General features: G+C 44.2%; 1 protein-coding gene across 1 annotated transcript in view; it reads left to right on the forward strand.

Moving 5' to 3' along the window:
* The window catches only part of LOC139162207 (cyclin-G-associated kinase-like), a 55,260-nt gene extending 45,899 nt beyond the window's left edge, over nucleotides 1-9,361 (forward strand). The window contains exons 6-14 of the mRNA XM_070742315.1: nucleotides 1,975-2,165; nucleotides 2,273-2,441; nucleotides 4,142-4,309; nucleotides 6,522-6,711; nucleotides 6,819-6,986; nucleotides 7,845-8,036; nucleotides 8,144-8,311; nucleotides 8,861-9,060; nucleotides 9,170-9,361. Coding sequence (XP_070598416.1) covers nucleotides 1,975-2,001 — 27 coding nt within the window. The 3' untranslated portion in view covers nucleotides 2,002-2,165; nucleotides 2,273-2,441; nucleotides 4,142-4,309; ... (4 more) ...; nucleotides 8,861-9,060; nucleotides 9,170-9,361. The remainder of the gene's footprint in view (nucleotides 1-1,974; nucleotides 2,166-2,272; nucleotides 2,442-4,141; nucleotides 4,310-6,521; nucleotides 6,712-6,818; nucleotides 6,987-7,844; nucleotides 8,037-8,143; nucleotides 8,312-8,860; nucleotides 9,061-9,169) is intronic.
* Nucleotides 9,362-10,210: the final 849 nt, after the last annotated feature.

A 10,210-nucleotide genomic window follows, 5' to 3' on the forward strand; every position in this document is an offset into this window, starting at 1 on the left:
CACATATTCAGCTTCAGCAATGAATTTTACTGAAGTTTTGTCCTCCATAATAACAATTGGCTTCATTGGATCAGCCCAGATACTATTAATGAGAGCAGAAACATTGATTAAATCATTACAACAGTCAGAAACACAAGCATATTCGGACTCAGTGGAAGAACAAGAAATAAATTTCTGCTTTCTAACTTTCCAATAAATTGGACAACCATTCAAAAACATTATAAAACCAGAAGTACTTTGACGAGTTTCAATGTCGCTCGCCCAATCGGAATCTGCATAGCAAATCAATTCAGGATACTTGTTGTGTTCTGGTTCCAGGAACAATTTTGTGTTCATCGTGTGCTTCATGTATCTTAGCAATCTCTTTATGCATGTCCAATGAAATGTAGTTGCGTTGCCTACGTGTCGTGACAACAAATTCACACTAAGTGAAATGTCGGGTCTTGTCCAACTGCTAATGTATAACATAGACCCAATGACTGAGCGATAAAGTGTTTGGTCCTTAAACAAAGGATTGTTTTGGTATGTCAACTTGTAAAGGTCTGTCTGCATTGGAGACCGACATGGGCGTGCATCAGCCATGTTGCATTGTTGCAAAAGTTGATCAATCTTGTTTGCTTGTGAGAGGCTAAACCCCTTCTGAGTTTTCTAAATCTGAACTCCTAAGTAATCATGAATGTGTCCTAAGCTTTTCAGTGTAAAGTGTTTTTCTAAACCTTTTGCAAAAATCTCACTCATACGTTGATTTGGGCCAATGTAAACAATATCATCAATATAAACAAGAACAATTTCATAAACATTACCTTGCCCTTTTGTAAACACGCATTGATCAGAGTCGGACTTAATAAAGCCCATTGAATTTAGCTTGTCAATGAGACATCTGTGCCACATTAAACCAGATTGTTTCTGGTTGGGAGATTTGCCACCCTCAGACACGTTTCTCCCTTTCTCCCTGCTGGTCTTCCGTCCTGACCAAAAGAAGGAGATGGCATGTCAAAAACATCCATCTCTAGCTGAGCTTCTCCTTTCTCAGCCCAATCAGTCTGCCTACCCATCTTTTTGTCCCTGATGGCCCCTCTGGACAGAAAGCCATTTTGGGGAGAGGCTCTTACAGACTCTGCAGTCCATCAGTGGTGCCCCACCATGCCCAGAGTTTAAGGAGAAGGGGGGGTGTCACGGGGAGGAGGATAATATTATTAAAGGTCTGTTAGGACCTTAACCCCACGGAGGTCGATGGATAGAAGCCAATATCATTTCAAGCAAGATATATTTATTTTAAAAACAGAATTAAACAAATAAAAGATTGTCTGGAGGGACAATACAACATATACGTCTTATATCATGGAGATTCAGAAGAGAGAAGAAGAAAGAAGAAGGAAGTGAGGTTGGCGGGATATTACGACATAAGAGGAGGATCTAATAAGGCAGTTAACTGTTTCAAAATACAACTTTAAACACACCCAAGAACACAACTTACTCATTCCTGCAACTAAATTAACACATTGAACAGATTTAACAGTTGGAAGAAGGGACCTTGCAAGGTCATCTAGTCCAGCCCTCTGCCTAGCAGTATTGCAAAAGCTTTAAATGGCTATGCCTAACAAAGGAAATCCTAAACAAAACTCCAAGAAAAAAGACCCTGCCCTATTTTCTATTTTTTAGAGCAAAAAATAAAAAGTTACTCGCCCAGTTGAAGGAACAAGACAGGCAGATTCAATTCCTCTCCAAGGAGATGGATTATACAATTGCTGGACACGGAGATGGATTGCAGGCTACACTCCAGACAAAGAAAGGGCAGGTGTTTCGACCAGCAGCTCAGGATTCAGTCCGAAGAGTGAAGCTAAGCAAGCTGGAGGCTGGAGGTAAAATAGGTGATTAGCTAGGCTGTAAAAGCTTTTAGAGGACTATGTGTAACCAAAAAAAATATAAAATCCTAACACACACCCCCTTCCCCAATTTACTGTTTTTTTTAAGCAAAAAAACAGTTACTTGCCCAACTGAAGGAACAAGGCAGGCAGATTCCATTGCTCTCCAAGAAGATGGATTATGCAGTTGCTCTACGAGGAGATGAATTGCAGGCTGCAATCCAGACAAAAGGCAGGTGTTTCGACCAGCGGCTCAGGATTCAGCCTGAAGAGTGAAGCTAAGCAAGCTGGAGGCTGGAGGTAAAGTAGGTGATTAGCTAGGCTGTAAAAGCTTTTAGAGGACTATGTGTAACCAAAAAAAAAAATTCCTAACACCCCCCCTTCTCCAATTTACTCTTTTTTTAAAGCAAAAAAAAAGTTACTTGTCCAACTGAAGGAACAAGGCAGGCAGATTCCATTGCTCTCCAAGAAGATGGATTATGCAGTTGCTCTACGAGGAGATGGATTGCAGGCTGCAATCCAGACAAAAGGCAGGTGTTTTGACCAGCGGCTCAGGATTCAGCCTGAAGAGTGAAGGTAAGCAAGCTGGAAGTTAGAGGGAAGGTAGGTGGTTTGTTAGGCTGCAAAAGCTTTTAAATGGCTATGTCTAACAACCCCCCCCCCCAAAAAAAAAATCCTTTAAAAATCACCAAGAAAATCCCCCACCCAATTTACTAATTTTCTAAAGGAAAAAGAAAAAATGTTACTTGCCAAATTGAAGGAACAAGGCAGGCAGAATCCATTCCTCTTTCCTAGGAGAGAGATTGCAGGCTGTAATCCAAATAAAGCAAGGAAGGCGTTGCAAGTGGTAGCTCACAATTCGGTCTGAAGAGCAAAACTAAGCAAGGTGGAGGCTGGGGGGTGGGGAAGGTAGGTGGTTAGCTAGGCTGCAAAATCTTTTAGATAACTATGTCTAACCCAAACAAAATTCCAAAACAAACGCCAAGGGAAAAAAACCCAATTTACTCTTTTTCTAAAGGAAAAAAAAAGTTACTTACCCAGTTGAAGGAACAAGGTGTCCGGGCGAGGCGAGGCAAAGCAAGTACCTGTTCCTGTTCCAAGAGAAGTGTCAAAAGCAGAATCGTGAACTGTACACCACTTCACTAAGGCATGTGACACTGTCACTCATGAAGGTCGGTGGTGCATCAAAATGCTTTCAACAACACTTGCAGGATCGTACATAGCAAGCTTTGCAAGATGTAGGACTCCTGGTTGAGTACCAAAGCAGAAGAAATCCAGAGGTTCCAGAGAAATGATGTTAAACGATTCTATGAAGCCCTCAGATCCATGTATGGACCTCAGCGCTCAGGGAGCTCCCCTGTACTGGACACAGCCGGTTCAGCTCTCATCACTGAATCGACCCTGATTCTATAGTGTTGGGCCCAGCACTTCCAACCTGTATTGAACCGCCCATCTTCCATCAACAATGAGACGACCGGCAGAATGCCCCAGGTGGATATCAACCACAGTGTGCTCCTTTATGGTGAGCTGTCTAAAGGAAAGCGGTCACCTGGGGGACAAAGGAAGTGTTACAAAGACATGTTGAAAGCCCCCTTCAAGTCCCTCGATATTGACACCAACCTCCTGGGAAGCCCTGGCACAAGGTCAACCAACGGGGCGCATGCTGATCCACCCAGGCGGCCAGACATCTGAGGCCAGAAGAACATTGAGAGCAGTAGAGAAGCGAGCACTCTGCAAAGCCAGGGCTGCAAAGGAAAAAGCTGTGACAGTGGTCATCTATCCTTTGACACAAGCAGATGCAGAAGCAGAGATATCTTCCCTCTGCAAGTTTTTTAATCTGGGAGATGTTACCTACCCTGAACACTGGCACTTTCTTCCTCTGATGGCTCCTGAGATGAGAATGCAAATATTATATCTATTGGCATAATTTCTTGGCAGGGTGTCTGCCATTACAGTGGGGAGGGGGCCTTACCAGTTCTGTAGTGGACTCCAAAATAGGGGAGAGCCCTGGAGTCCATCTTGTGGGGATCTCCATCCTGGGGAGAGAACGAAGGGCCTGAGTCATTCTTCTGTTAGCCAAAGTAGAGGCAGAGGGTAGAGATGCCTCCCCATTTGCAAACCTTACTCCTAGCCAACTTCTTGGGGACTTCAGAGTCCCTCAGCTGAGAGGTAAAGTAGGTGATTAGCTAGGCTGTAAAAGCTTTTAGAGGACTATGTGTAACCAAAAAAAAAAATTCCTAACACCCCCCCTTCCCCAATTTACTCTTTTTTTAAAGCAAAAAAAAAGTTACTTGCCCAACTGAAGGAACAAGGCAGGCAGATTCTGTTACTCTCTGATGAGATGGATTGCACAGTTGATCGCTGAGAAGATGGATTGCAGGCTGCAATTGATACAGAGGAAGATACCTATTGCAAGGGGTTCAGGATTCGATCCAAAGAGCAAGGTAAGCGAAGGTGGAGGCTGGGGGGAAAGGAGGATGGTTAGCTAGGCTGCAATAGATTTTAGATGGCTATGTTAACACAAAAAAAATCCTTAAAAATCCAAGTAGAAACCCCTCCCAACTTACTAATATTCTGCTTGGAATGGATCACCCAAGAGTGGCACTTCTGATGGTGTTGTTGTGCCAGTTTGGGTTTCTTGGCCAAGAAACTTATCACTGTCTGTTGCCTTTTCATCCCTCCCAGTAAAAGCTATTACTGCAAAAGGGAAAAAAAGGAGCTTTGTTAACTGAGGACACAATATTAAAGCACACAAAAAGCTCAAAAAGCTCAAAATACAACTTTAAACACACCCAAGAACACAACTTACTCATTCCTGCAACCAAATTAACACATTGAAGAGATTTAACAGTTGGAAGAAGGGACCTTGCAAGGTCATCTAGTCCAGCCCCCTGCCTAGCAGTATTGCAAAAGCTTTAAATGGCTATGCCTAACAAAAGAAATCCTAAACAAAACTCCAAGAAAAAAGACCCTGCCCTATTTTCTATTTTTTGGGGGGGAAAATAAAAAGTTACTTGCCCAGTTGAAGGAACAAGACAGGCAGATTCAATTCCTCTCCAAGGAGATGGATTATACAATTGCTGGACACGGAGATGGATTGCAGGCTACACTCCAGACAAAGAAAGGGCAGGTGTTTCGACCAGCAGCTCAGGATTCAGTCCGAAGAGTGAAGCTAAGCAAGCTGGAGGCTGGAGGTAAAGTAGGTGATTAGCTAGGCTGTAAAAGCTTTTAGAGCAGTGTTTCCCAACCTTTTTTGAGCCGCGGCACATTATTCATATTTTCAAAATCCCGGGGAACACTGAAAGGGGGGGGGGGGCGGGGCGGGGGGGAGGGCTAAAGAAAAGTTTGGACAAAAAAACCCTCTCTCTTCCTCCCTTTCGCTCTATTTCTCCCTCTTTCTCTTTTCCTTCCTTCCCTTCTTTCTCTCTTTCCATCCCTCTTTCTTTCTTTCTCTTTTTTGCTCTCTTTCTCTCTCCCTCCTTCCCTTCCTCTATGTCTTTCTCTCTCCTTTGCTCTCTCTCTCTCTCTTGCTATCTCTTTCTTGCTTTTCTCTCTCTCTTGCTCTCTCTCTCTTTCACTGTCTTGCTATATGTCTCTTTCTTTCTCTTTGCCTCTCTTGCTATCTCTCTTTCTTTCTCTTTCTCTCTTTCTCTCTCTCTGTCTCTCTTTCTTTCTCTTTCTCTCTCTGTGCCTCTCTTGCTAAGTCTCTCTTTTTCTCTTGCTATGTCTCTCTTTCTTTTTTTCTCTCTCTGCCTCTCTTGCTATGTCTCTCTTTCTCTGCCTCTCTTTCTTGCTCTGTCTCTCTCTCTCTGCCTCTCTTGCTATGTCTCTCTTTCTCTCTCTCTCTCTGCCTCTTTCTTGCTCTGTCTCTTTCTCTGCCTCTCTTTCTCTCTCTCTCTGCCTCTCTTATATGTCTCTCTTTCTTTCTCTCTCTCTCAGCTGACTGCAAGCGGGACCCCTGACGGCGGCAGCTGGACGTGCTGCTGGACACCGTATATGCCAGGCCCGCAGCGCCAGCATGTACGACGTCTAGCAGCACGTCCAACCGCCACCGTCAGGGCTCCCGCTTGCACTCAGCTGAGAGAGAGAGAGAGAGCGCTCCCTCTCGCCGCCGCCATCTCCCCACGACTGCCTGCGGCCACTGCGGCCGCCCCCGCCCCCCGCTCCCATCGCCAGTGCCCTCCCGCCGGGCCACAAAGGAAACTTGCCTTCGACGCAGGAGAAGCTCCAGCTGGGCGGGGCGCTGCCGGTACTTCCGTCTTGGGGCTCCCGCTCGCAGCTGTCAACCGGCTCCTGCTCGATGCCGCGGTTTTCGGCGCTCTCCTGCTGGGTCCCAAAGAAGGAAGGCGGGGAAAAGGCGCGAAGAATAAAGCTCTCCTTCTTCCTGCCTTCCTTCTTTGGCGCCCAGCAGGAGAGCGCCGAAAACCGCGGCATCGAGCAGGAGGCGGGGGACAGCTGCGAGCGGGAGCCCCAGGACGGAAGTACCGGCAGCGCCCCGCCCAGCTGGAGCTTAGCGGCACACCTGGCCATGTCTCGCGGCACACCGGTGTGCCGCGGCACACCGGTTGGGAAACGCTGTTTTAGAGGACTATGTGTAACCAAAGAAAATATAAAATCCTAACACGCCCCCTTCCCCAATTTACTCTTTTTTTAAAGCAAAAAAAAGTTACTTGCCCAACTGAAGGAACAAGGCAGGCAGATTCCATTGCTCTCCAAGAAGATGGATTGTACAGTTGCTCTATGAGGAGATGAATTGCAGGCTGCAATCCAGACAAAAGGCAGTTGTTTTGACCAGCGGCTCAGGATTCAGTCCGAAGAGTAAAGCTAAGCAAGCTGGAGGCTGGAGGTAAAGTAGGTGATTAGCTAGGGTGTAAAAGCTTTTAGAGGACTATGTGTAACCAAAAAAAAAAATTCCTAACACCCCCCCTTCCCCAATTTACTCTTTTTTTAAAGCAAAAAAAAAGTTACTTGCCCAACTGAAGGAACAAGGCAGGCAGATTCTGTTACTCTCTGATGAGATGGATTGCACAGTTGATCGCTGAGAAGATGAATTGCAGGCTGCAATTGATACAGAGGAAGATACCTATTGCAAGGGGTTCAGGATTCGATCCAAAGAGCAAGGTAAGCGAAGGTGGAGGCTGGGGGGAAAGGAGGATGGTTAGCTAGGCTGCAATAGATTTTAGATGGCTATGTTAACACACAAAAAATCCTTAAAAATCCAAGTAGAAACCCCTCCCAACTTACTAATATTCTGCTTGGAATGGATCACCCAAGAGTGGCACTTCTGATGGTGTTGTTGTGCCAGTTTGGGTTTCTTGGCCAAGAAACCTATCACTGTCTGTTGCCTTTTCATCCTTCCCAGTAAAAGCTATTACTGCAAAAGGGAAAAAAGGAGCTTTGTTAACTGAGGACACAATATTAAAGCACACAAAAAGCTCAAAAAGCTCAAAATACAACTTTAAACACACCCAAGAACACAACTTACTCATTCCTGCAACCAAATTAACACATTGAAGAGATTTAACAGTTGGAAGAAGGGACCTTGCAAGGCCATCTAGTCCAGCCCCCTGCCTAGCAGTATTGCAAAAGCTTTAAATGGCTATGCCTAACAAAAGAAATCCTAAACAAAACTCCAAGAAAAAAGACCCTGCCCTATTTTCTATATTTTAGAGCAAAAAATAAAAAGTTACTTGCCCAGTTGAAGGAACAAGACAGGCAGATTCAATTCCTCTCCAAGGAGATGGATTATACAATTGCTGGACACGGAGATGGATTGCAGGCTACACTCCAGACAAAGAAAGGGCAGGTGTTTCGACCAGCAGCTCAGGATTCAGTCCGAAGAGTGAAGCTAAGCAAGCTGGAGGCTGGAGGTAAAGTAGGTGATTAGCTAGGCTGTAAAAGCTTTTAGAGGACTATGTGTAACCAAAAAAAATATAAAATCCTAACACCCCCCTTCCCCAATTTACTCTTTTTTTAAAGCAAAATAAAAAGTTACTTGCCCAACTGAAGGAACAAGGCAGGCAGATTCCATTGCTCTCCAAGAAGATGGAATATGCAGTTGCTCTACGAGGAGATGAATTGCAGGCTGCAATCCAGACAAAAGGCAGTTGTTTTGACCAGCGGCTCAGGATTCAGTCCGAAGAGTGAAGCTAAGCAAGCTGGAGGCTGGAGGTAAAGTAGGTGATTAGCTAGGCTGTAAAAGCTTTTAGAGGACTATGTGTAACCAAAAAAAAAAATTCCTAACACCCCCCCTTCCCCAATTTACTCTTTTTTTAAAGCAAAAAAAAAGTTACTTGCCCAACTGAAGGAACAAGGCAGGCAGATTCTGTTACTCTCTGATGAGATGGATTGCACAGTTGATCGCTGAGAAGATGAATTGCAGGCTGCAATTGATACAGAGGAAGATACCTATTGCAAGGGGTTCAGGATTCGATCCAAAGAGCAAGGTAAGCGAAGGTGGAGGCTGGGGGGAAAGGAGGATGGTTAGCTAGGCTGCAATAGATTTTAGATGGCTATGTTAACACACAAAAAATCCTTAAAAATCCAAGTAGAAACCCCTCCCAACTTACTAATATTCTGCTTGGAATGGATCACCCAAGAGTGGCACTTCTGATGGTGTTGTTGTGCCAGTTTGGGTTTCTTGGCCAAGAAACCTATCACTGTCTGTTGCCTTTTCATCCTTCCCAGTAAAAGCTATTACTGCAAAAGGGAAAAAAGGAGCTTTGTTAACTGAGGACACAATATTAAAGCACACAAAAAGCTCAAAAAGCTCAAAATACAACTTTAAACACACCCAAGAACACAACTTACTCATTCCTGCAACCAAATTAACACATTGAAGAGATTTAACAGTTGGAAGAAGGGACCTTGCAAGGCCATCTAGTCCAGCCCCCTGCCTAGCAGTATTGCAAAAGCTTTAAATGGCTATGCCTAACAAAAGAAATCCTAAACAAAACTCCAAGAAAAAAGACCCTGCCCTATTTTCTATATTTTAGAGCAAAAAATAAAAAGTTACTTGCCCAGTTGAAGGAACAAGACAGGCAGATTCAATTCCTCTCCAAGGAGATGGATTATACAATTGCTGGACACGGAGATGGATTGCAGGCTACACTCCAGACAAAGAAAGGGCAGGTGTTTCGACCAGCAGCTCAGGATTCAGTCCGAAGAGTGAAGCTAAGCAAGCTGGAGGCTGGAGGTAAAGTAGGTGATTAGCTAGGCTGTAAAAGCTTTTAGAGGACTATGTGTAACCAAAAAAAATATAAAATCCTAACACCCCCCTTCCCCAATTTACTCTTTTTTTAAAGCAAAATAAAAAGTTACTTGCCCAACTGAAGGAACAAGGCAGGCAGATTCCATTGCTCTCCAAGAAGATGGAATATGCAGTTGCTCTACGAGGAGATGAATTGCAGGCTGCAATCCAGACAAAAGGCAGTTGTTTTGACCAGCGGCTCAGGATTCAGTCCGAAGAGTGAAGCTAAGCAAGCTGGAGGCTGGAGGTAAAGTAGGTGATTAGCTAGGCTGTAAAAGCTTTTAGAGGACTATGTGTAACCAAAAAAAAAAATTCCTAACACCCCCCCTTCCCCAATTTACTCTTTTTTTAAAGCAAAAAAAAAAGTTACTTGCCCAACTGAAGGAACAAGGCAGGCAGATTCTGTTACTCTCTGATGAGATGGATTGCACAGTTGATCGCTGAGAAGATGGATTGCAGGCTGCAATTGATACAGAGGAAGATACCTGTTGCAAGGGGTTCAGGATTAGATCCAAAGAGCAAGGTAAGCGAAGGTGGAGGCTGGGGGGAAAGGAGGATGGTTAGCTAGGCTGCAATAGATTTTAAATGGCTATGTTAACACAAAAAAAATTCCTTAAAAATCCAAGTAGAAACCCCTCCCAACTTACTAATATTCTGCTTGGAATGGATCATCCAAGAGTGGCACTTCTGATGGTGTTGTTGTGCCAGTTTGGGTTTCTTGGCCAAGAAACCTATCACTGTCTGTTGCCATTTCATCCTTCCCAGTAAAAGCTATTACTGGAAAAGGGAAAAAAAGGAGCTTTGTTAAATGAGGACACAATATTAAAGCACAGAAAAAGCTCAAAATGCTCAAAATATAACTTTAAACACACCCAAGAACACAACTTACTCATTCCTGCAACCAAATTAACACATTGAACAGATTTAACAGTTGGAAGAAGGGACCTTGCAAGGCCATCTAGTCCAGCCCCCTGCCTAGCAGTATTGCAAAAGCTTTAAATGGCTATGCCTAACAAAAGAAATCCTAAACAAAACTCCAAGAAAAAAGACCCTGCCCTATTTTCTATTTTTAGAGCAAAAAATAAAAAGTTACTTG

Source organism: Erythrolamprus reginae, chromosome 2, assembly GCF_031021105.1.
Source record: "Erythrolamprus reginae isolate rEryReg1 chromosome 2, rEryReg1.hap1, whole genome shotgun sequence".
Taxonomy (NCBI): domain Eukaryota; kingdom Metazoa; phylum Chordata; class Lepidosauria; order Squamata; family Dipsadidae; genus Erythrolamprus; species Erythrolamprus reginae.